The sequence below is a fragment of the Brassica napus genome, chromosome C3 (genome assembly GCF_020379485.1).
Source record: "Brassica napus cultivar Da-Ae chromosome C3, Da-Ae, whole genome shotgun sequence".
Taxonomy (NCBI): Eukaryota; Viridiplantae; Streptophyta; class Magnoliopsida; order Brassicales; family Brassicaceae; genus Brassica; species Brassica napus.
This window is the reverse complement of record NC_063446.1, coordinates 10,123,210-10,149,171: the sequence shown is the minus strand read 5'-3', so window position 1 is coordinate 10,149,171 and position 25,962 is coordinate 10,123,210. Positions and strand designations below refer to the sequence as shown.

At 34.1% G+C, this 25,962-nt stretch overlaps 4 protein-coding genes across 5 annotated transcripts; 3 read left to right on the top strand and 1 right to left on the bottom strand.

Annotated features, from left to right (window-relative positions):
- The first annotated feature begins 943 nt into the window (after positions 1–943).
- Positions 944–7,350, top strand: LOC106387976 (putative leucine-rich repeat-containing protein DDB_G0290503). The gene is made up of 6 exons (XM_013827929.3): positions 944–1,159; positions 4,258–4,381; positions 4,520–6,223; positions 6,297–6,452; positions 6,563–6,715; positions 6,852–7,350. Exons 2-6 carry the CDS (start codon positions 4,292–4,294, stop codon positions 7,080–7,082), a joined length of 2,334 nt encoding a protein of 777 aa, XP_013683383.2. The 5' UTR covers positions 944–1,159; positions 4,258–4,291; the 3' UTR covers positions 7,083–7,350.
- A 643-nt stretch (positions 7,351–7,993) lies between these two features.
- On the top strand, positions 7,994–9,841 carry LOC106386149 (ESCRT-I complex subunit tsg101). The gene is made up of 4 exons (XM_013826037.3): positions 7,994–8,843; positions 8,916–9,017; positions 9,104–9,184; positions 9,259–9,841. The coding sequence occupies exons 1-4, from the start codon at positions 8,265–8,267 to the stop codon at positions 9,418–9,420; spliced, it is 924 nt and encodes a 307-aa protein (XP_013681491.1). The 5' UTR covers positions 7,994–8,264; the 3' UTR covers positions 9,421–9,841.
- Positions 9,842–14,842: 5,001 nt separating this feature from the next.
- On the top strand, positions 14,843–16,176 carry LOC106387977 (40S ribosomal protein S12-2). Of its 2 annotated transcripts, none has more exons than XM_013827930.3 (5): positions 14,843–14,943; positions 15,109–15,171; positions 15,400–15,706; positions 15,797–15,862; positions 15,942–16,176. In XM_013827930.3, the coding sequence occupies exons 2-5, from the start codon at positions 15,164–15,166 to the stop codon at positions 15,999–16,001; spliced, it is 441 nt and encodes a 146-aa protein (XP_013683384.1). In that variant the 5' UTR covers positions 14,843–14,943; positions 15,109–15,163; the 3' UTR covers positions 16,002–16,176. The 2 variants fall into 2 exon arrangements, with proteins under 2 accessions (XP_013683384.1, XP_013683385.1); XM_013827931.3 differs by having other exon boundaries at positions 14,891–14,993.
- Positions 16,177–24,316: 8,140 nt separating this feature from the next.
- On the bottom strand, positions 24,317–25,910 carry LOC106387980 (F-box protein DOR). The gene has a single exon (XM_013827935.3). The coding sequence runs from the start codon at positions 25,799–25,801 to the stop codon at positions 24,581–24,583; it is 1,221 nt and encodes a 406-aa protein (XP_013683389.1). The 5' UTR covers positions 25,802–25,910; the 3' UTR covers positions 24,317–24,580.
- Between the last annotated feature and the right edge of the window lie 52 nt (positions 25,911–25,962).

Below are 25,962 nucleotides of genomic sequence, written 5' to 3'. Positions count from 1 at the left end.
TGGATTTTGAAACCAAATAAGTGAAAGTGTCTCTATTAAGGGGGGAAATAATAAAAGGAAAAATAAAAGACGAGGGGCCAAATCAAATGGAAAGAAGTAAAAAGAAAGAGATTTCCATGGTGAGGACGGTTTGGTCGGTCGGTGGCTCATCTGGTGTAAGTGGGCCTTCTCACTCTTCCTTTTGTACCATCAGCCAGCCATTCATCACACATCCTCTCTTTTTGATTTTTCTTCCTCCTTACCAAATTACAAATCTACCCTTTCTTTCAGTCTATTGTTTTACTAGCACATAGAATGATCGGTGACAAATAGCGTAACTAGGTGGAAATAAAAAGAAAAAAATGAAAAATGGAGAAAATGTGTTATTTTCGTTTCCACTTCATTTTAGTAGAGATGGTCCACGAAAATCAATACACTTTTACCCTTTTTTTTTTTCCATTTTCAGTTGATTGGTGAAAAAAGTTAGAATGAGAGTAAAAGTCAAATCCAGAGCAAAATTTTACTCCATTAAATACATACAGTTACACTTATAGATTATCAATCACAAAAAATTACATATGTATTTAAGGTAAATCTATATCATTGACAGATTTATGATATTTTTAATCCATTAATAAATGAATTTCTTAGAAAGTTATTAAGAAAATCTTTTAATTTAATAAATTTAACTCCATCAGATTTTAAAAGCATAAAATCATTATTTAAAATATGTTATTATTAGTCTCTGAACTTAATTCAATAATCTTTGTTACTGATCTCTTCCTATTTTAGTCATGACTTAAATTACAATTCTAAAATTTTGGTCTTAAATAAAAAGAAAGCTAATAAATCGGTTTGAATATTCGAGGTAAGAATGATCATGACATCATCTAAGGGGCAAAATGGGAAATAAAATTAAAATGGACGGTTTCCTCGTCCGCCAGTATTTGTCATTCAAAATGGGAAATAAAATTAAAATGGACGGTCTCCCCGTCCAACATACACTGTCCACTTTATAAACCCTAAACTATTCCCTATCTCTCTCTCTCTCTCTCACAAACCCAATCTGCATTTCTTCGTCATCATCTACTCTTTTCTTTTATTTTCTCCCAGCTGCGAGATTTCAAAAGAAGAGGAAAAAAAAACAGAGTAGCATCTCAGATTTAGCAGCTTCACTTGGGTAAGCTTGTTCTTAGTTCTTGTCTTCTTCTTAGTATTTGATGAGTCATTTTAGTTCTGTAACGTGATTCTCTATTGTGATCTTCTTGATTTGTAACGGATCATAAACGCTTCAGATCCTTTATTTAAAAAAAAAAAAAAAAATTGGGTTCGTAGAAAGTTTTGTTGGGGGCGACTCTTCGTCTCCTTCTTATTTACTGATCCTTGCTTGATTTTGAAATTGATCGATCTTATCTCTCTATTTAGATCTCTGAAAATTCGAAAATCCTTTACAATCGCTTCTCCGACCACAGATCCGCCTGATCAAATCATTGTCTCGTACTAGCAGTGTTTCAATCTCAGGATCTCTTTTGTTGTGAACGGATTTAGAAGTTCACGGTGAAATTTTAGTTTCAACTCTTTTTGATCATGGTAAAACTAATCTTTGACTGTGGATGATACTAATATGAATTTCATTGGCATATTCATCGCGTAGTGGTAGTTTCTAGTATTATACTAATCATCAACTCATTTGCACACAAAAAATACTAATCATCAACTCTTTTTTATTTTAACTACCAGATCATACTACATATTAATAGACCGTCATTACATACTATATATTAATATACACGATAATTAGAATCATGCCTTTTATTTTTGGGTCTTAAGCTCGCAACTTTTGACAAACGAAATAAAGAAGATTACTTGCAACTTTAGTGATATGCTGTCTCTATCAATATAGGGCAGCGAGTAGACCAAAATAAGTTAGAGAAATCGAGAAAAACTTATCCGAGATTAGAAAAATTCCTCTTTGGATCGAATATTCTTGTGTTTTATACAATAAGATAGAAAATGAAACTTTGTTTGGACTCTGGAACAACCGAAAAAGAAGTTTGTGATTTCTGATGTATTGTTCCACCTTGTGATCTTAAATTAATGGGCTTTTTTCCTTTATTTATTTTACATTTTAACCAAAGTTTTTGTATGATCTAATTGAAAAATCCGGCGTTACAAAAGCTATAGATGATTACACATGAGTTTCTTGTTATGAAACACTCTGGCGGTCTGGCCTGTGAGTCACCGCTCCATCTGTTCGGCGTACCTTGTGATTCTTTTCTTTCCCCTATTTTTTATATATATTTAGTTTCTAAAGATTTGCTTTGTAATAATCTTTTTGGATCCTTTTGTTGCATAATGATGATAAAAGAATTTTTCTATACAAAAAGAAAGAAACTTTGATGTTGCTGGTTTGATGGGCACTTTACACCTTAACTTATCTTTAGTTTTGTTTGGTAGGGCTTTTTTTAATATTATGCACGCATGCTTTACTCATTTGTATCATTGTGGACCTTGTTTGGTGTTCTAACAGATTCAAACTCTGATTTCATCACATGTTACAGCCCGTACTACCTATTGATCTTTGTCTTCTCATGATTGTTTTGGATTCTTTTGCTTTATGATCTTCAACGTATGTCATTTCTTGAAAAATAATAAAACTACGAAGCTAGAAATATTTTATTGAAATGTTATTTTGTTATAAACTAACTTTTAATTTTATAGTATTTAGAAATTTAAATAAGGGTAAAATTTTATACCCGCAGGAAGAAGATAACACTGATCAAAAGAGAGAATGTGTTATAAGAAGGAGAGATGGTGTATCTTTCATCGAACACAAACGTTTGTTTATAGAAAAGTGAAAAAGTAAAGTTACTGTGCATACATAGTGGCAGTGGGTTCCACATATTTTTCGTTTGCACATAATGTCAATATTTTTGGTGCAGCAAACATTGACATTTAATCTTCTTCGTTCTATCACGTTCATAACCGAAATACAAATGACAAACATCGAGAAACTCCAGTTCCCGGCTCTGAAAATAACTGGCGAAAATTACGTCGGATGAATCACAAACGTTAAACCATGTCTGGTGATGAAAAAGATAGCCGAAACAATTGTAATCAGTAACAAATACCGCCACCCGAACATATAGCCGAAGCGATAATCTTCCTGAAGAAGCATTTAGATGAAAATCTAACGCACACGACTATGCAAGCGTAGAAGATCCAGCTGAACTGTGGCAAGCTTTAAAAGAAAGGTTCGATAACCAGAGACAAGTCAACCTCTCTCACGCTCTAGAAGAGTGGAAAAATCTGAGGTTCCAAGATTTTCAAAAGGTTGAGGATTACAATTTCGCTGTCCTGAGGATAGTTTCACTCCTGAAATATTGTGATCATATCCTCAGGACAGCGGAATTGTAATCCTCAACCTTTTTGAAAATCTTGGAACCTCAGATTTTTCCACTCTTTTAGAGCGTAAGGGAGGTTGACTTGTCTCTGGTTATCGAACCTTTCTTTTAAAGCTTGCCACAGTTCAGCTGGGTCTTCTACGCTTGCATAGTTGTGCGTTAGATTTTCATCTAAATGCTTCTTCAGGAAGATTATCGCTTCGACTATATGCTCGGGTGGCGATTTGTTACAGATTACAATTGTTTCGGTTATTTTTTTCTATCACCAGATATGGTTTCACGTTTGTGACCCATCCAACGTAATTTTCGCCAGTTATTTTCAGAACCGGGAACTGGAGTTTCTCGATGTTTGCCATTTGTATTTCGGTTATGAACGTGATAGAACGAAGAAGATTAAATGTCAATGTTTGCTACACCGAAAATATTGACATTATGTGCAAACGAAAAATATGTGGAGTCCACTGTCACTATGCATGCATAGTAACTTTACTTTTTCGCTTTTATATAAACTAACGTTAGTGTTCGACGAAAGATACACCATCTCTCCTTCTTCTTATAACACATTCTCTCTTATTATCAGTGTTATCTTCTTTCTGCGGGTATAAAATTTTGTCTTTATTTAAATTTCTCAATAATATAAAATTATAAGTTATTTTATAACACATAACATATTTCAATTAGTTTTAACGAGAGATGGTGTATAATTCCTGTTGACTATTACAATAAATATCTTATCTTATTTGGTTTCGATCTAAATTTTGTTATTAGCTCTTCTCTTTCTTGCAAGCTACTGTTTCAGTCTAATTTATTTATGTAAATAAGTCACAATATAATATAAGTAGAAATCAAATAATCTTTTTTATATATTCGGCAGAACTAAAAGTAGCCAGAGTTGCTTGAATCATATCATGGAGGAAGCAACTCAAGTAGCGAGTTCTGAGGTCCCTGTAGTGAAAGGAGATGCTGATGACCTTAAGACAGTTGATGTTTCCGTCAAGGTAATGAGTGTTCGGTTTCACAAATTTTATATGCTTGCTTATGGCTATAATGAACTTTTCTGTCTGTCTATGAAGCTGCATACTAGCACCAACGAATTAAGTAAAGATTTAAATATTTTATTTCTCAATCTATTGCAGCCTGTGACAAAAGAAGAGGATGATGGGGAGTTCATAAAAGTCGAGAAGGAAGCTGTTGACAAAGCAGACCATGTTCCTGTCCAAGAGGAAAAGCAAGTTTCGATTGAAAGAAGCTCGAGCGGTTCACAAAGAGAACTACAAGAATCACAAGAAAAGGCCAAGGAGCTAGAGCTGGAACTGGAAAGAGTAGCGGATGAACTGAAACGGTACGAATCTGAGAACACCCACTTGAAGGATGAGCTTTTGTCTGCGAAAGAGAAGTTAGAAGAAACGGAGAAGAAGCACGGAGAGCTCGAAGCTGTCCACAAGAAGCAGCAAGAGAGAGTTCTTGAAGGGGAAGAGAGACACAGCTCTCAGTTGAAGTCCTTGGAAGATGCTTTGCAGTCACATGATGCTAAAGATAAGGAACTAACTGAAGTTAAGGAAGCTTTCGCTGCATTGGGGATAGAACTCGAGAGCTCGCAAAAGAAGTTGATAGAGTTGGAGGAAGGGCTAAAGCGTTCAGCCGAAGAGGCGAAGGGATTTGAAGAGAAAGTGTCTGAACTAAAAACAGCTCTTGAAGCTGCCGAGGAAGAGAAGAAACAGGCGACCACTCAGCTACTGGAATTAGAATCTTCTCTAAACCAATCATCAGCCAGAAATGCAGAGCTTGAGGAAGATTTGAGAGTAGCTTTCCAGAAGGGCGTAGAGCACGAAGATCGTGCTAACACGACTCACCAGCGCAGCATTGAGCTAGAAGGTCTATGTCAGACATCACAGTCCAAACATGAAGAGGCAGAAGGAAGATTGAGAGACTTGGAGCTTCTACTCCAGACTGAAAAATACAGAATTCAAGAACTTGAGGAGCAAGTTAGCGCACTAGAGGCATTCCAAGTGAAGAGTTCGAGCCTCGAAGCTGCTTTAAACATTGCAACTGAGAAAGAGAAAGAACTGACAGATACAGTGAGTGAGTACGGTTTGAAGATCAGTGAGTCTGAGAGTCTGTTAGAAAGTCTCAGGAATGAATTGAGTGTGACACAAGGAAAGTTAGAGAGCGTTGAAAACGACCTAAAAGCTGGTGGCTTACGTGAAGGCGAAGTAATGGAGAAGCTGAGGTCTGCTGAAGAGAGTCTTGAGAAGAAAGGAAGAGAAATAGATGAAGCTATGACTAAAACCAAGGAGCTTGAAGCTTTGCATGAGTCTTTAAGTAAAGACTCTGAGGATAGAATCCAAAAGGTGATGGAGGAGTTCACTAGCAGAGACTCAGAGGCAACTGAGAAACTGAAAGGCCTTGAGGAGATAGTAAAATCATATGAAGAGAAGTTGGCTGAAGCGTCTAGCAAATCTTCTTCTCTAAAAGAAGAGCTTGATCAGCTTAAGGCCAAGTGTGATGTTCTTGATAAAGAAAATGGGGATCTGGCTGAAGTAAATCTAAAGCTGAACCAGGAGCTAGCTAATCATGGATCAGAGGCTAACGAGTTGCAGACAAAGCTCTCTGCTCTGGAGGCTGAGAGGGAGCAGGCAACAAAAGATCTAAAGGATGAGCTGCAGTCAGTTATTGCAAAGCTTGAGGAGCAAGTAACAGTAGAGAGGTCTAAAGCTGATACTTTGGTGTCTGAGATTGAGAAGCTTAGGGCAGTGGCTGCTGAAAAGAATGTTTTAGAATCACATGTTGAAGAACTTGAAAAGACTTTGAAAAAATTCGAAACTCAGTTGAAAGAAGAGGTAAATACACTCATCTACAACTGTTGTTATAGGATCTTATATATATAACTGTAATGGTATAATGTTTTTGCAGGTTGAAAATGCAACCGCTGCGTCTGTAAAAGTGGCAGAACTGACCTCAAAACTGCAGGAAAACGAACGTATCAATAGTGACCGAGATGCGCTGAATGAGCAAGTGGTTCAGCTTCAGAAAGAGCTTCAAGCGGCTCAGAATTCTATTGATGAACAGGTTAGTGATCTTTCTTCTGTTTAAACTTCTACATATCTCACATACGCTTATGGACAAGTCCATCTTCCCTCATTATGTTATAAGCTCTGATATATTTACCTTGGAAACAGAAACAAACATATTCGCAGAAGCATTCAGAGCTGGAGTCTGCACTAAAGCAATCACAAGAAGAGACTGAAGCTAAGAAAAAGACAATCACTGAATATGAGTCAAAGGTCAAAGATCTTGAACAGAAAGTGAAGCTCGCGGATGCTAAGACTAAGGTTAATCATAATATCTCAGCTCAGAACCTGTTCGACTGATAACATACATACATCTAGGAGTAAAATGACAGAATATCCGTTAAGATACCTTCTTACATTATAGACTTTGATCACTTACTTATGCCAAACTTTGCAGGAGACTGAGGCAATGGATGTAGGCATTAAGTCTCGAGACATTGACTTGTCATTTTCTTCTCCAACGAAACGTAAGAGCAAGAAGAAGTCAGAGGCATCAACTTCTTTTTCGGGCAACGTTACTGCTACTACTCAGACGGCTTCAACTTCACATCTCATGACAGTGAAGATCATGTCTGGTGTGGCTTTTGTTTCCGTTATCATCGGTATAATTCTTGGGAAAAAGTATTAGAGTCTCTTCTGGTGTGGTGTGATGTTCATATGTGAAGATCTATCCTTTTTATTTTATTTTGGGGTTTTGAATTTTGATCAAACTCTCTCATAAGGTCAATGTGATAAGATGTAATGCGTAGCAGAGTTTATGAAGCTCTGCATGAATTTGCTTCTCTCTGCAGATTGTTTTTGGTTTTCGTTTTCTTGGGCTGGGGATTTTGTTCCTGGCTTGTAGGCCAAGCAATGTTTTGATACTATAAGTTAAATGAAGGTGAAGTTAATTAATAGTTTTTCTCTGTACATTTGTCAAGGATTGAGCTGGGCATTCATGTATTTGGTGAAGTTCAGATCGGTCAGAGCACCTCCAACAATGAGTATAAGAGGAGGTTCTAAGTATTTAAGAAAAATAAAAAATAATAAAATTAAGAGAGAAAAAACAAAAAGTTTTAAACTTAGAAGTTTTTAGAGTCCTAGTAGTAACTATAATATTATTATATTTTTATATGGTTTTTTACCGTTGGAGTTGCTCTTGTATTGGTTAGTTTAAATAAAGATGTTTAGGATTCGTTGAAGAACCGAGTAAAATTTGGTTTGAATAGTTTTTTTTGTTCGTTTGATCAACAAAATTAGGAATTCGAGTTTTAGTTCAATTTGGTGTTTGGTAACCTAAAACATTGGATAGTTTTAATTATTTTGATCATTTTAAATAATATTTTTTGGAAAATGTTAGATCATCGGAATAATTTTAGATAATTCAGTTTTATAACATTTTGGATATTTTATGTAGATTTATAATTATAAAATTAAGTCACATATTTGATTATTTTAAATCTAAATATAATTAATATTTTAGATATAATAAATTTATTTGTATATTTGAATCTTGGTTTTTGATTAGATTTTGGTCCAGTTTAGATTTTTCAGATATTAAGAATAGGAGGAACTATTTGGATATTTATGATTTTTCTGGTTCGGTTCTTTTTAAATTTTGTTTAGTTCAGTCCTCTCGGTTTTGGATAATATCCAGGTACGAAAAAACGGTTCCACGAGAACCGGTTGGACCGATTAATTTAAAGAAGCTCGCTCCGGTTCACTCGACCCGCGTTGCGTATATAAACCAAACCACTCTCCACTGAACGTCCTCCTCCTTCCTCAACTTCCCTCCTCTCTTTGAACTTTCCACAGTGAGAAGAAAAGAACGATGACTCTAACCCTAAGCATGGCGGAAACCCTAGATGCTTTAATCGATAACTCCCAAGAAACCGATTACTCCTCCGCTCACCCCGAGGAAGACAACACTCAGAACATCGATCTCTCTCTCCTCCGTATCAACAGCTTCGGTAACTCCTCCGATCGCCGCCGCGCGAACTCGTCTCCTCCGCAGTTTCCATCGCACGGATCTTTCGGGTCTTCCTCCCCCGCCGCCGCCACCAGCCCCGTGAAACGCCCCTCCCCGGAGTCGAAAGAAGCCGACGAGCCTAGACGCAAGAAGCTGTTTCTTCCCCCACCACGTGACGCCGAGGATGACGAAACGATGTCGAATCGCTTGGGATACTCGAAGATTCCGCTTCCTGTGGATTCTAATCCGACGCGAGTCCGTTCGTCTCCGATCTACAGACGATCTCTCTCCGATACGTTTTCTTCCCGAAGCGGCGTCGCTCAGGAAACAGCACCGTCTCTCCCGCCACGGCCACCGGTCTTCCGGCGGTGCGTCTCCGATGTTTCGCCGGCGTTTCATGGAACTGATCTTGCGAATCAAGAAACGTCCGAAGCCAATAAGGTTATAAGAGTATTTTGCTATTCGTTTTTTTACGATTTAGGGTTTCTGATGTTGTTGTGTTGATCATCGCAGATGCTCTATGCTATCAAGAATGGAGTTGTTGAATTGGATCAGTGGTGTAACAAGCTTCTACAGTACGGTGAATCGGTGAAACAAGATGGCAGTAGTCCTAAGGTGTTTGATTCTTGATTCTCATTGAGAAGATGTTTCTTGTTCAGCAAGGACAGCTAATCCAAAGATTTTTTGATCATGCATGGCAGCGTCTTATCAAGGAGGGAGTTCGTGAACTGGATCAGTGGTGTAACAAGCTCATCAAGTACGGTGAAGACAGTAGTCCTAAGGTTCGAGATTCTCCCACTTTTGTTCTGCTATAACCTTGTGGGTTAAAGTCTCTTTTTTGGCACCGTACGTGCAGGCACAAGTTGAGTCACCAGAGGAGGAGCACGACAAAGAGTGTAAAGAAGGAGTGAAGGTGGACAGAGTTGGTGAGGCTTTTGTTGTTGAGATCAACTGTCCTTGTGGAAGAAACTACAGAACTCTCTTCTCTGGCCGTGACTGCTACTACAAGCTCTTGTAGACATGGTGGTTTTCATCATCATCACCGTATGTGGAAGGATCTCTCTCATGCTAGATACTAGCTATACACATTTTGTTTCATTCGTATTGTTTGGTACAGATTGTTCCATACGCTTCTTCGTTTTATAGATACTATACACATTGTTCTAGTGTCATACTCTTGTTACCCTCATTCATTGAACTGGATGTGATTTTTGTGTGTGTTTGATATCATGCTCAGAGGATGGTAACAGTCTAAATGGCATCGTAAGGAAGTAGCATCCAAAATCCACTCAGTCTGCTGACTTGTCTTTTTGACCTCAAAAGTAAAAACCCTTTAAAGATATGCGTGTATATATTCCTAAATCAAGACACTAAATAAAGTTATATATATTCAGGACCGCTAAAGTAAAGTCTAAAGCGTTCTTGTTGTATAGTTTCAAGGATAAAAGATGTTTCCACGGCTTTTGATATCAACTGAGAAACAAAGGATAGTAGTTCATAACAACAGAACACAAATTGAGTGTTTTATATTGGACCGTCGTATTCATCCAAAAATAAATAAAAATGAAGATGCAACCCAAAAATAATTCGACAATGAATATGATAGTTTTTTTTTCTTTTTCATCAAACAACGGTTCTATTTCTCAAACTTGAGTTTGTTTCAGGAACCAGACTAGAAACAAAACAACCAGTATAGTACAACTCCCTATTGAAAGTTTTTGCTATCTTTGCTAATGACTCTAAAGAAACATTTTCAGAAAGGGGAATAAACACAATAGAGAAAGATCTATTCTTCAGTCTTGTCAGTTCCTTTAATTCGGTTGAAAGGATAACAAAATATGATACTTTTATGTTGGTTAACTTGTTATTGCACATTTCTTCTTCATCATCCAGAAAGCAGCATAGTATCGATTCTGCAAAACAAAACAAATATATAGTTCATTTTGTTCTCTTGCAGTGAGAAAACCAAATATAATTGAAATAGATATGAAAAACTTGAATTATATTTTTCATTTGAAGTAAAATCTTCAACTATTAAACCATCTAAACTGTTTACTAGGCAAGTTTTATGTAAGTTATTAACAAATAATGAGTTAGACCTATACAAATCGTCTATCACCTTCGGTGACAAGGTGGAGGAAAATGTCAAAGCGGAGATACATAACAAGCTTGGAATCAGAAATGTGGGTGGGGCTATCTCATATCTAGGACTTCCCAAATGTTTCAGTGGATCCAAATTATATATGCTGATTTTTATAAAGGAGAGGATAAAGGAGAGATTCTCAAAATGGTTCTCTAGAGCACTATCTGAAGGGGGCAAAGAAGTAGTGTTGAAGTCTGTGGCAAAGGGATGTTTTTGCAATGAGTTGTTTTAAACTCCCAAAATTCACATATGACCATATATCAATCGATATGACTCACTATTGGTGAAGTTCAATAGAAGAAAAAAAAAATACATTGGTTGAGCTGGGAGAAATTATATCTGCCCAAGAGCCTTGTTGGTATGATATTCAAGGACATCCACTTATTCAATCAAGCCTTGCTGGCCAAGGAGGTTTGGAGGTTATTAAATGATCATGAGTGCCTTCTAGCGAGATTTCTGAAAAGTAGGTACTTTGCAAACTCTACTTTTGAAACAACGGCTCTTGGCAATAGGTTATCTTTTGATTGGAGAAGTATCATTTTTGGCAAAGAATTGCCTGATGAAAGTATGTGTCCACTATGATCTGTAATGGACAAAACACCTTGTTTCAGGCATCCCCGTGGATTGACGATGGACAAAGGAAGAGATCACCATTAATAAAGAACATATTTGTAAATATTGACCTGAAAGTTTTTGGAGCTGATAAAGAGAAAAAGACAAAAATAGCATTAAATCAAGTTTTTGTTCTCAAACTAGCACTTAAAGTCAAAAGTCACAAAAATAGCACTTAATGTTTTATCAAAAGTCACAAACTTAGGGTTTAGAGTTAAAGGGTGGGGTTTAGGATTTAGGGTTTAGGGTTTAGGGTTTAGAGTTTAGGGTTTAGGGTTTAGGGTTTAGAGTTTAGGGTTTAGGGTTTAGGGTTTAGGGTTTAGGATTTAGGGTTTAGAGTTTAGAGTTTGGGGTTTAGAGTTTAGGGTTTAGAGTTTAGAGTTTAGGGTTTAAGGTTTAGAATTGAGAAATGAGATTTTGGGATAAGATATAAACTTAGAAATGTGCTATTTTGGTCATTTTAGTTTTTGAGTGCTATTTTTGTGATATAAACTTAGAAATGTGCTATTTTGGACATTTGCCCGCTGATAAATCCGGTGACTGGGATATCTAGACTCTTAATGATTATTTCTACCAAGAGGATGCTAGCCTGATTTTGAGAATGAAGATATCGATTGGGTTAAGAACTTTAAGATATGGAATTATAACAAGAGTGGGGAGTACAGTTCCAACTCATGTTACTGGTTTGCATCGCAGAATCTCAAGTCGGAGTCCAGACTAGAGGCTGAAAAGACTACCGTCTATTAACCCTCTCAAAGAGCTGGTTTGGAAACTCAAGATCCCCCCCCAAATCAGAGTTTCTTAATCGAAAATTTTGTCTGGAGCATTGCCTGTAGCAGAAGGGATCAAGAGGAAGAGTATGAAAGCTGATATCAGATGTCAAATCTGTGGTCAAGAACCCAGATCAGCAAAGCACATATTGAGTGTCCTTTAGCTCGTCAAGCATGGGCTGTTGCAAATGTTTTATCTCAGTGTAACATCTTGGTTTGTGGTATATCTTGGGAAGGCATTGCATGATATGAGATAGTGGTCACATGCTCAGAATTTAGGAAGCCACTCGGAGATCCCAACTATTATGAGACGTAACGAGTGTTCTATAACTTGGACACCTCCTCTGAAGGAATGGTTGAAGTGTGAAACTGGGATTGCTTGGGACAAAAACATTAAGGCCAATAGTGTCTCATGGATACTGAGGAATGAAGAAGGTGAAGTGGAAACAAACCATCAGCAAAAGGTAATGGGTGGTTATGGGCTATTGAAGGCATGGCAAGTCTTGGATTCCAGAAGATTATTTTTGGGTTGAAATCATCAGACTTGTTAGGTGATGTGACAAGATCACCAGCTTGGTCATTCTTTAACTGGATAATTTGTAAGATTTTAAAGTCTCTACATTCTTTTGGCGATTGAAGCTGGAAAATTTTGGCACCTCAACTAGTACTCTAGCCATGTTGATTGCAAGAACCGTAATCACTAAGAATTTCTCACAATTATATGTAGTTAGAGGCTTCCCCTAATGGCTTTTATATTATTTTATCCAACATGGCCTCTTTTGCCTCCAATTATATAGTGGATTTGATCCAAACTATGCATAGGCATAAAATCCGGAACCCAAAATCCAAACCAAATCCAAATCGAAAAACCCCACTCAGAACTGTAAAAATACTCAAACTGATCTTGTAGGGTGGTATAAAAATATCTGAACCCAAAGTGTTATTAACCGAATTCGAAATGGATAACTAAAAAACTGAAATTAATAGTCAATATAAATATTTAAAATATATATAAGAGTTTCAAATATTAATTCAATTGTTATGGTAATATGATATATAAAAATAAATATTAAAATTTAAAAATAAATACTTTAAGTACATAATTAGTTATAAATAAGTATTTTATAATTTTATCATTGAAATAACAAGTCTATTCTCTCTATAAGATAATACATATTTCTTACAAATTATGTTTGTTTTCATCCTTGATTTAACATTTTATTAATTTTATGTGTGTTGGATTAATTTTTATTCAGTTTGGGTGTTTTTTTATGTTTTTCTTTAAACTTTTGTATTTTACTTTAGATATATCTGAACTGAACCGTTTAATCCAAATCCGAACAATATTTGGTTACTTTAAGGGTTTTAAGATGCAATACAATTTTGAACTGAACCCGAAGTGTTATTATCCGAACTCGATCCATACTAATAAAATATTAAAATGAGACCTAGGAGTGTAAACCCGAAAAATCAAAAATCAGAAATATCAGTCCGAACGGATACCCGAATGCCCATGCCTAATCCAAACATTTATAATTGAATGAAATACTTACAGCGAAGAAAGAGAGAATTTAAAAAAAAAAAGCAAAGGGAAAATTCTTTCAAAACACATGAACTAATTTTCATTTGCTAATAAAATACACAAACTATTATTTATCTTTGTTTAATACACAAACTAAGTTTCGTTGTATATTAAATACACAAACTTTTAAAATTCGCAGATTTTACACATCATTTTAGACGGCATCAACTATGTTTAACTGAAGTGATAACGACGTTAATGTTTAATTAAAAACGTGTTTAAATTGTGAAAATAAAATTCCTTAAAAATACACAATCTAATTTTCATTTGTTAATAAAATCCATGAACTATTTTGGATCGCCGTTTAATACACGAACTATTTTTTTTTTTCATTTTAATACAAAATTTTAAAATTAATTTGTAGATTTTTCACATACGATGTCAACTATGTTTATCAGAAGATGATGTTAGTTTTGACTAAACACGGTTAACTGTGAAAAGTACGCTCACCCTCAGCCAAAACCTCTGATTGAGCCCTAATTCAAGTTAGTTTCAATTCGATTTTAGCACCATAATCTGTTCTAACCTCTTTTATTCTCCAAACTCTGTTCATTTTCTTCTTCTTCGCTTTGATTTCCCTTTATATTGCTTCGAATTGAAGTTGATTTCCATATCGTGAAAAAGGACGAAAACTGGGTAATTTTTAACGAATTTCTGATTTAAAATTAGCTTAGTGTTATGTATTTCTAATTCTTATTATTCACTTTGATTGCAATAATAAATTGAATCAATGTTAATTATACCATGGAAGCGTAATGGAAAAGAAAACAATATAATATATCGGTGGATTTTTATAGAATTTTTCCTTCACAGTTTAACCACATGTTTAACTAAACATTAACATTGTTTTCAATTCTGTTAAACATAGTTGACATCCTCTAAATCGTGTTAAACGTAGTTAACGTTGTCTAAATCGATGTGTAAAATCTGCAAATTTTAAAAGTTTGTGTATTTAATGGAAAACAAAAATTAATTCGTGTATTAAATGGGGATCCAAAATAGTTTGTGCATTTTATTTAAGAAATTTTATTTTCATAATTTAAACACGTGTTTAGTTAAACACTAACATCGTCTGCAATTCTGTTAAACATAGTTAACGCTGTCTAAAACGGTGTGTAAAATCTTTGAAATTCAAAAGTTGTTGTATTTAATAAGCAACAGAAATTAGTTTGTACATTAATCAATGATCCAAAATAGTTTGAGTATTTTATTATGAAATGAAAATTTTCCAAAAAAAAATGAAATAAAAGACGAATTATAGCGGCTCAGGTCCGCAGAAAATCTGTAAAAAATAATAAGCCCATTAGACTGGCCCAGGTTTGCAACAAATCTGTCAAAATCGTTTTAAGCAGCGTCTTCAGTAAACCCTAAATATATAAACTCATCACTCAATTTTCGCTGGCCTTCACCTCGTCCTTGTAGCCTCTCTCTCAGGTTCGGTCTCTGAACACTCTTCTTCAACAGCTGTTCGGTTTACCTATTTTGTACGATTTCAATCTGTGTCTTGTTCGTAAACTCTTCAGCTTTCTTCTTGCTGACACCTGTTTCGCTTCATTACAAATCACTCTTGGATTGAATGTTTTTTACCTTTATTTACAGATTTTAAAAGGAGCTTTTGGTTTTCTTCGTTCCCAAGGCAATTCAGAGAGTCAACATGTCTGGGTAAGCTTCTCTTTCGATGCAGCTATTACATTTCTCAAAATGTCTTCCGAGTCTGTGATAGATCTGTAGTTTAGTGTTTACAGATTCATTTTTAGGTTTATAGATTAGGACTTGTGTATGTACTAATTTTGCTTTAATCACATAGAATCAGTTTTCATAATCATATCGCTTAATTGCATAATCTTTGTTTTTTTATAATAAAGTATTTTCTTTCTTTTGGTTTATAAGTGATGAAGCTGCTGCTGCTCCTGCTGTTGTTCCTCCGGTTGCTGAGGCAGCTGCTGCCATTCCAGAGGACATGGATCTGTTGACTGCATTGGAGTTGACGCTAAGGAAAGCTCGTGCTCACGGTGGTGTGGTTCGTGGTCTCCATGAAAGCGCTAAGCTTATTGAGAAGCGTTCTGCTCAGCTTTGTGTCTTGGCTGAGGACTGCAACCAGCCTGATTACGTTAAGCTTGTCAAAGCTCTTTGCGCTGATCACAACATCAACTTGCTTACTGTTCCAAGTGCCAAAACCCTCGGTGAATGGGCTGGTGTAAGTGGTTTGGTTATAGTTCTCTCATTATCTGAAGGAATGTTTGGTTCAACACTTTCTATATTAATAGTCTTGAATGTGCTTTTGCAGCTTTGCAAGATTGATTCAGAGGGGAATGCAAGGAAGGTTGTTGGATGCTCGTGCCTTGTAGTCAAGGTAAAGAGTCTAATTACATGTCTCATTTACTTGTATAATGTGTTCTGGTGATTTATTCGTGGTGCGCTACTGTTAACAGGATTACGGTGAGGAGACAACTGCACTCAACATCGTCAAGAAGCATATTGAATCTAACTAAAATCAGCAAAGTCAGATTTCAAATGTTTTTATTCCCAAACGAAACACATTTTGTTTTTCTTGTGGCCACTTTCTTTACCTCTTGTCTTCGTTGTTTTTGATATTGAATACAGTACTTGTTAGCAGACAGAGTCTTGTTGAGATTTGTTTTGAAAATGCATTTTTGATGTTAGCTATTGCTTGCTCGTCCTCTTTATTCAATATACTCGATTTCTATACATATTATTGAATTGATAACTAGATAATCTAGAGAACCAAGCAAAAATAGATCAAGCAGGCAAACCGACAACCAAGAGATATCATCACAACGGTTATAAAGAAACCTTTGGTTTAATTCTAGGAAGCATGTCATCGTAGTTGCAGGAATGTCAGTCTTTGAGAATCTCCGAGTGAACATCCTGAAAATAATTGATAATGCCAAAGAGCAAAACATCAAAAGAATTCTGAGTGTAGAGTGTAAGCTCGAGGCTTTCAGGAGAAGGGACAAAGAAGAGGATGCAATGTTGATCAAGTCTAGTCTGTTTGGCAGGCACTAGGATATGTTATCAAAACTCTCTTGTGATGCCGAATTCTTGAGTCAGTCCTGCGCCCATAAGTCCACCAAGAACATTACCTCCATTGGAGAGTGTAGAGTTAAATCTCAAGTTCTATAAAGTCTTTAACTAAAACTCATTCACAAGCTTCAGGTTCTCTACATAGTCCATAAAGGTGAAAGCCTTACGATAGTATTTTTTTTACGATATTGTGTGCGACAGCACGATCATATTTGTACCAATAAATCCAACAAAGCCTACACATTCTCCAACCATATTCTTCCATATAGGAGGAGGCAGCACGTATTTATGCGTCGACCACTCCTGCTTTTGAAAATCTCCTATAACCACAAACTCAAAACTTCTACTTGCTCCATCAGCGTAGTCATAATTCCCTTGGCAGAGAAGCGAGCCTAACTTGCCATGGTAGTTTATCAGTTTTCCACAAAGTACTGCTGTCTTGAAAGTCGTTTCCAATTCAATATAACTGAACTCCTCGGACCTAACGTCAAAGCAAACTATTGTAGGAGCTCCTGTAGACACATGAACAGCTGGATAATACAAAACACCATTGATGCATATCCCATCATGTAAAGAATGATGGGGTACGCAACACTTAGATCATTAAGAGATCTAAAATGGGTTTTTGAGTTAATCATGTTCTTATTGCTACTGTTGTTTTAGTTGTCTTGTCGAAATTTATGTGGCTTTTTTTAGTAAATACTAGATCATTTCTCTGCGCTATGCGCGGATAATATATTTAAATTTGTTACATTTATCATTTTTATTTGTATGTGAATTTTTGTATATTAAATTATATATAACTAATTTTTGAATTTGATTTCTTTTTTATATTTTTAGTTTGAAGTAAGTATTTTTATTATATGTAACACAATTAACTAAAAAAATATGAAGAATCAAGTCTGAGATTTTAGAGTTATGTAAAAAAAATATAATTATGTATAGAACATAAATTATCTTAGTTTAAAAGATCGGAATCTCATATCGAATAAATTCACGAAAAGAAAAAGTACTCCAATAACCTACTTAACATATAAAATCCCTTTTTAAAAAAAACGTACATAATAATATTTTTTTACGTGTAATAGTTGAAAACTGACAATTGAATATTGATTTAGAATATTATTTTAATCTATCTAATGGTAAAATATTAATTGTAATAAACAAATTTTGAATTTTGTAATATTACATGAACTAGAAGTCTTTAAAATTTAAAATCTATTTTATTAACATAATATATTTTTTATTCATTTATTATTTTGACGTTACAAAATATTGCTTTAGTTTTATTTGTATATTATTTTTTAATAATTTAGTTTCTTTTTAAGTAATTTTAAAATTATCAAGAATATAATATATTTAAAATTATTTATTTAAATATATCCAAATATGATGTCTCATTTTTATGTGTGTTTGCGTTGAGCATATTTAATTTGTAGTTTGTATATTTAATAACACCTTGTTGCGTGCCATTTTATGGTTTTAATAAATGTGTCATCATTTCATTTTTATTACTACGAAAATGATTTTTTAGTGATCAATGATAATGTATTTTTAACATTATGTATTATATTTTATTGTATATTTTTTAATTCTTCATGCTGACACTTTTTTTAGAATCATTTTAATTAGATAATAGGTTTAAAGATGTAAATAAAACTGTGTATGTTGTAAATTTAGACTTTTTAGTGTAACTGAGCACTATCAATTATGGAAATTATATTATGATTTTATTTTACTAAATCTTTCTTTCTGTGTACATTTTTTTGTTTAATTTTGTATTTTTACAATTTTTTTGTCTTATTCTTTAATTGTAGAGAATTGTTATTTCCAATTTTTGTTTCGTATACCTTAAAAGTCTTCGGTTGATTTTTTTTTGTTTTTTTTCTCCAATTACAATGTACAGTTTGACTGTTTTTTTGTGTGGGATCAAACTACTAATATCATCAGATAGAAACGTTTAAACTCCAAGAATGAAGTGAGTATTTGTGCTTGAGAAAACTGATTTAACCACTAATATAGTGAGGTATTATAATATTAGAAGGTATGTAAACTTTTATCTGTTGTCCTACGCTGGACATAATTAAGTTGTATTCAATTGATTCTATATTTGTGATAACTGGAAATACATCTGTATATGTCTTCCTTACATCATTCTTAATTGGTTTACGGTTCGACCATTTCTAATATACTGAGATTAACATAATATTAGATGTTGATAATCTTCTTCCAATTAGGAATGCACAGAATGAGAGAAATTCAAGGTGAGACCACTTTACAATTTTGTCCTCATATCTATATAGAGTTAGTTTGTAGATTACTCTATCTGTTTCAAAATGTAGTCAGTTTTAATTAAAATCTGTATTTTTTTTTTAAATCTGTAATATTTAAAAGTTATTACTTTAGATAACGGTTATTTAATATATAAATTTAATCAATTACACAGTAATTTACATAATTTAATTGGCCACACAATATCCAAAAAATATAAAGTTACATTGAAATATAAAAACAATTTATATAGTGAAACAAAAAATACTTTTAAACCATTATATGATAAAACAAAGAGAATATTCAAATTATATTGAAACATTAGAATAGTAAGAATCATGAAAGCTGAAATCTCAACGTCGATCATTTACGTCGGTCATGCCTTAGACCATCTCCAATGTATTCCTTTATTTTTTCTCTAAAATAGAAGAATTTCATAATAGTGATGAATTTGTTTCCGATGTATTTTTCTATTTTCTCTCTTAAAAAAATATTCTTGATATATTCTTTTCTAAGTTTACAAATAATATTTTTTATTTGTGAAAGTTGAAATCCAGCCCAATTTATTTTAGTATTTTATAAAATTATGATGTTATTTACACTAACTATTTCCTTACAAACTATTATGTAAATAAAAAATACATAATTATATTTATATAAATAATATATTTCACTAAAAAAATATTTTTGGTTATAATTGTTTAAGTAAAAAGTTAAAGGATCATTTTGTAAAAAAAAATAGAGGAGGTGACATGGCAAAAATATAGTTTCTCAGTGGCCGATTATTTTTGCCTACGCGGACACTCTATCTGAGGCTTATATCCTCCAGTTTTAATTAAAATCTGTAATATTTAAAAGTTATAACTTTAGAAAACTGTCATTTAATATATAAATTTAATCAATTACACAATAATTTACATAATTTAATTGGCCACACAATATCCAATAAGTATAAAGTTACATTGAAATATAAAAAAAAATTATATAATGAAACAAAAAATACTTTTAAACCATTATATTATAAAGCAAAGAGAATATTAAAATTATATTGAAACATTAGAATAGTAAGAATTAGAAAAACTGAAATCTCAGCGTCGATCATTTACGTCGACCATGTCTTAGACCATCTCCAATGTATACCTCTATTTTTTTCTCTAAAATAGAGGAATTTCATAATAGAGATGAATTTGTCTCCGATGTATTTTTCTATTTTCTCTCCTGAAAAAAAATATTCTTGATATATTCTTTTCTGAGTTTACAAATAATACTTTTTATTTGTGAAAATTGAAAACCAACCCAATTTATTTTAGTATTTTATAAAATTATGATATTATATACACTAAATATTTCTTTACAAACTATTATGTAAATAAAAAATATTATTATATTTATATAAATAATATATTCACTAAAAAATATTTTTGGTTATAATTGTTTAAGTAAAAAGTTAAAGGATCATTTTGTAAAAACAAATAGAAGAGGTGACATGACAAAAATATAGTTTTTCATTGGCCGATTATTTTCGCCTACGTGGACACTCTATCTAAGGTTTATATCATCTCTTTTTTTACTTGTTTGATAAATACAGAGAATTTACATGACCAACTATAGAAACCACTTTATTTACGGGCTATAGTCCGAAACTTAACTAGACGATCACCCAATACATATTACTAGGTAGGTAAGAATTTAAAGATAATGTTGGCTAAGAATAAACCATAGCTCCTGAGTGCTTTCTAAACCAAGGCTGTAAAGTTTAGACAATATCCATAGAAGATTTCCAAAAACAGAGAAAATTGTAATGCAATAAGCCAGAATAATGATAAGTACACAAACCAGTAAAAACATAAGGACTAATTTTAAAGGTCCCATCATCACAAGCCAAACAAGATTTGTTATCTTAATTAAAACTCTTGCACAAGCTTTAGGCCCTCTACATGGTCTAGAAAGATGGAACAGTCGAAACACTTAAATGCTTCCACCCCTTGGATTCCAACTTTTACGATAGTATTTTTCTCGATATTGTAGTAAATAACGTAGGAATGGCGCGACAACACGATTGTATTTGTACCAAAAAATCCAGCAAAGCCTAACATGCCTTCTCCAACCACATTCTTCCACGTAGGAGGCAACATGTATTTGTGTGTTGACCACTCCTGCTTTTCTAAATCGCCTATAACCAGCAATTCAAAACTTCTTGCTCTATCACCCCAGGGATGCCCTTTGAAGATAAGTGAGCCTAACTTGCCATTGTAGTTTATCAGAGGTCCGTCAGATATTAATGTCTTGAAAGTCTTTACCACTTCTATATAACTGAACTCCTCGGACTTAAAGTCAAAGCAAACTATCACAGAAATTCCTGTATACGCATAGAAAGCTCGATAATACAAAACACCATTAATGCATATCCCTTTAGGACAAAAAGAATGGGGCATGCAACACTTGGTCAGTCTCCATTCAAGTTTTTGAGTTCCTAATGTCAGAATTTGATGCTGCGGACCAAGAATATAATGGTCTGAGTTCCATTCCATGGACAATACCTTGAATTGTTTATCAATGGAAACATACCCCAAAAAGCTAACCAACTTAAAAATGCTTCTCACCCCAACCATTGTTGTCTTCACTTTAGGTAAGGTTAAAGTTTGTCCCGTGCTAGGGTTACATATTATATGTTCCTTTGAGATCTCCTTATCTATATATGTAAGACAGACCAACCCATGGACAGGATCACTAATGTGAAAGGAAGAACCACCATAGGGGACACGCGAAAGATAATTGGCTGTTAACGACGCGTTCTCATTAGGATTTTTAAGTTGAGGTGACGAGAAAAATAAGACCTGGCCTTTTTCACCGTAGGCCAACAACATATGAGGCCGAACTGAAGATCTAGTGGCGAACAACGTCGTGAAATAAGGAAGGCGAAGTATGGAGGCCCACAGCTTCGATACGCAAAGACATCTCCCTATAGACTTTACAGGCAGTCTCGAGAGTATTTCCATAACGAGATCAATAGGTAGCGGCTTTGAGTTTTCTCTTCCATTCAACAAGATTTTTGATTCTGTATTTAGCTGCAGTTCCATGGCGGAGAAGACTCAGCAGTAAACCCTAGAGCTTCCCGTGAGGTTGTAACTTCGTATACAGCCATATATATATATATATATATATATATATAACAAACATACAGAAAGCCCATGTGGCCCAAAATCTGAGACCACGTGTGTTTGTTTCGCTTGTCGGCCACGAAAGCCTATTCCATCACACCTCTGTTTTTTTTTTAAAGAAAATAATGCATCTGGTTTCACTTATGTTTCAAAAAAAAAAAGCTTGACTTTGCTTTTAGAACTTGTTTTGAGTTCTGATAAAAGTAATCATTATAACAAAGCCTTGATATATAGAACATTATAATCATATTCAGTTTCTTTGTGGGTGGAAATATGGCTGACCCGTTAATTCATATAGGCCTATATACAATTAAGATTGGTCTCATCTATACTATTATTTATGAAGTGATTTAGCTTATTTGTCATGATTTAAGTAGTTTTGATTATTTGTCATGTTTTATTTAGGTTTTAGTTGAGTTATTAATTTATTAATAGTTTTTAGTTGAGTCTATAATTTATTAATTTAAATAATATAACTATAAAATATGTAATTAGATATATAATTATTTTGATTTTGCTTATTTGTCATGTTTTCCATGATTTTAGTCAATTTTTCTTACTTTTCATGTTTTTATTAGGTTTTAGCTTAGTCATTGATTTATTAATAATTTTTAGCTGAATCACTAATTTATTAGTTTAAAAAATATATGTAATGAATTTTATATATAATTAAAAACAAATTTTGATTTAATAATATTTAAATCTAATGTTATATTAGAATTCTTATTTTCTTATTTGTCATATTTTATTAGAATTCATATACAGGTCATTGATTTATTATTAGTTTTTAACTGAATATTTATTAATTTTCAAAAAACCCGTGATGAATTTTGTATATAATAAAAAACGCATTTTATTTTAATAATATTAAATTTATATGTTATATTAAATAATTAATTATAAACTAATATAATAAAATTGTGAAAATATATTTAAAAATTAAGAGAATTCTTATATATATTGTCTTGCTATCTGAAAACAATATTTTTTATTATAAAGTTAAAAAATAAGATATAAAACAGTTTATAATTAAATATTAGTCAAACAAAAATATTTATATAAAAGATATTTTCTAAACTATTTCTAATATATGAGTGTTTTAAAATTTTTAACACAATAATAAGTACATAGTTTGATGAACGTTTTTTTGACATATATAAATAATTTGATGTTTGATTTAACTATTTAAAATCATAAATAATAACTTAACTTGTGACTGAGTTCAAAATAAATTTTCATGCTTTTACTTTAAACCAGTTTAAGTTTAATCCGTGAAACACTATAGCTTCAGTTGGTGACCACTAGAAGAAAGAAAAAAAATGAAAAAAATAAAAAAATAAAATTTCATTTGAGGAATTGAAAAAATAAAATAAAATACGAATTTTTGTTCAATTTGTTCCTAGGAAAATTTTTTCTTATAAATTCATACCTCCATGGGGAATTTAAAAGAAAAAAGTGGGATCTACCTTTCAATAATTTGACTAAAATTTCAACATAACTGGTATAAATTTTGAGGAACAAAGAATTCACCATAATGTTTTTCCTTCAACATGTTCACCAATTAGAGTTTTATAATGCCGATTTTTGGATTAATAAGACATAAAATAATAAGTATTCGTAAGATGATTATGCCCGCATGTGCGGACAAAACACTTAGTTCTTAGTGTGAGACAATTAAAAGATGATTCTGCGAACTTATTAGCATGTGAGATTTTTTTCTTGATGAAAGATTATATATCTAAGTGCATTCATAGATCATGTTCAGAATCAAGCTAGGCGCAGGTCAGGCGGTAGTGCCTACTGCGTTCTTGTGTTATGTTATCATCTTTCTATTTCTTGTCAGATTAATTAGAATCCCTTGCTAGTATTCTCATGAGCGTATGTAAGATAACAGTATGTAGCCTCCTTCTTTGCATCACAAAGTAAAGTGTAACCAACAGGGCTGGGGTAGTGACATTTAAAGGATAACCCCAATACAGTGAATTCACGGTTCGATTTTCTTTGGCCATCATGAGATTTATAAATATCGGCATTGTTGGGACTCACAATCGTCGGATACTGTGATTAATTCAAAAACAAAAATAAAGTGTATTCAACAACATCATAAAGTAAAGATTTTCCGAAACAAAATCCAACATTACCAGTTTGTGTCAAGATTCACTCATCAAAGCAGTACAAGATTTCATAGACTTCTCTGTTTTAGATCAACATCACAAAGAGTCTCCAATAACAAGATTCACTTCTCTTACTCAAGGTAGCAATAAAAATTCTTATTAAATAAAGAAAAGGGATTATATATATCAGGGATGGAAATGCTTAATCGATGCATCTGAGGTTAAACATCTCGGATAGATTGGCGCAGTGTCAATGTAGTCTTTACATGTGGATGACTAACATAAAGTTCATCAAAACAAAAGTCACAAACTGAAAATAACATAATTTAGAACAACCATTCCTCCTTGCTCTAAAAACCAGAAAATTCCAACAAAGCTGGGCAACATAACCTAAACTAGGAAATAGCCATTCAATAACATAGTACTTCAAACTAAGAAGCCACGATACTTCTGTTACAATCTTAAGTTATAAATAAAGTCCTACACATTTGCGTAAAGCTTCACGTCCTCTACATGGTCTAGAAAGGTGTGAATTCTACCATGCTTAAGCGCATCCATTCTTTGGATTTCAACTCTTCTAATAGTTCCCCTCTCGAAATTGTAGTAGAAAACATAGAAAGGGCTGGATGGATATCGCGGAGACAACAAAACCTCATTGTTACCAGACATTCCGATATAGTATAACTGAGCCTCTCCAGCTACATTGCCCCACGATGGGGGGAAGACATATACATGCCTCGACCACTCATGTTTCTCAGCATCTACTAGAAGCCACATCTCCATATATCTACTTTCTCCAGTAAGTTCATCCCTATCTGCCGTGAGTGTACCTAATCTACCCTTGTAGTCTACAAGAGTCGATTCGCGCCAGAGAGCCGCACCCTGAGCTTTTCTAATGAAACTAAACTTCTCAGACCTAACATCAAAGCAAATTATAGCTGAAACCCCCGAACCTCGATCAACTATAGCTTGGTAATAGAGACAGCCGTTGATGCATATCCCATCGTAAGTAGGATGATGTGGTATGCCACATTCGACCATTCTCCATGCTAAGTTTCCATTTCCTAAAGTCAGAACTTGATGATCCTTACATATCCATCCGCTTTTATAGCATGGCCAGCTCATTGACAATACCTTAAACTGCTTAGCAACTGGATCATAAGCGAAAAAGCTTCTCACCATAACCATACTCGTCTTCACTTTGGGTAACTCCAAGGACTCTCCGGTGCTGGGGTTAAACATCACCGGGACCGTTTCTTTCCTTTTCTTCACGGTCCGCTGGTGTGTAAGACAGATCAAACCTCGGAGGTGGCCGCAGATTTGAGAGGTACTAAGAAAGGGGATCTTCTTATGGTGATTTGGGGATATAATAGACGAGGTATGGACCGCCTGAGGTGCAGTGAAGAAGAGCAGCTCGTCGTTTTCTTGACGGGAGAGGAGAAGCTGCGGGAGAGATGAAGATCTGGTGAAGAAGAGCTCTGTGAAGTCAGGACGGATAAGTATGGAAGACCAGAGGCTCGATACGCAGCGACATCTCGCTATAGATTTCGCCGGGAGTCTCAAGAGAAGTTCGAAAATGAGGTCGGCTGGGATTGGCTCTGAGTTTTCTCCCCCGTTCGTTGAGGTTGGAGATCGCGAACTGCATCGGGAAATGGCGGAGATACTTGATTCTACCGAGAGGTTCAGCCGCCGCGATTTCATGGCGGAGATGGTTGCTTTAAACCCTAGGCTCCCTAACGACGGTGATGATAACTCTCTTTATACGGCGATGGGTCGGGTCGGGTCGAAACAATAATAATAGGCCACGTTTTTAACATGTGGCAGGGACAGTAAACGCCGTCGTTCTGAACATATATATTCAC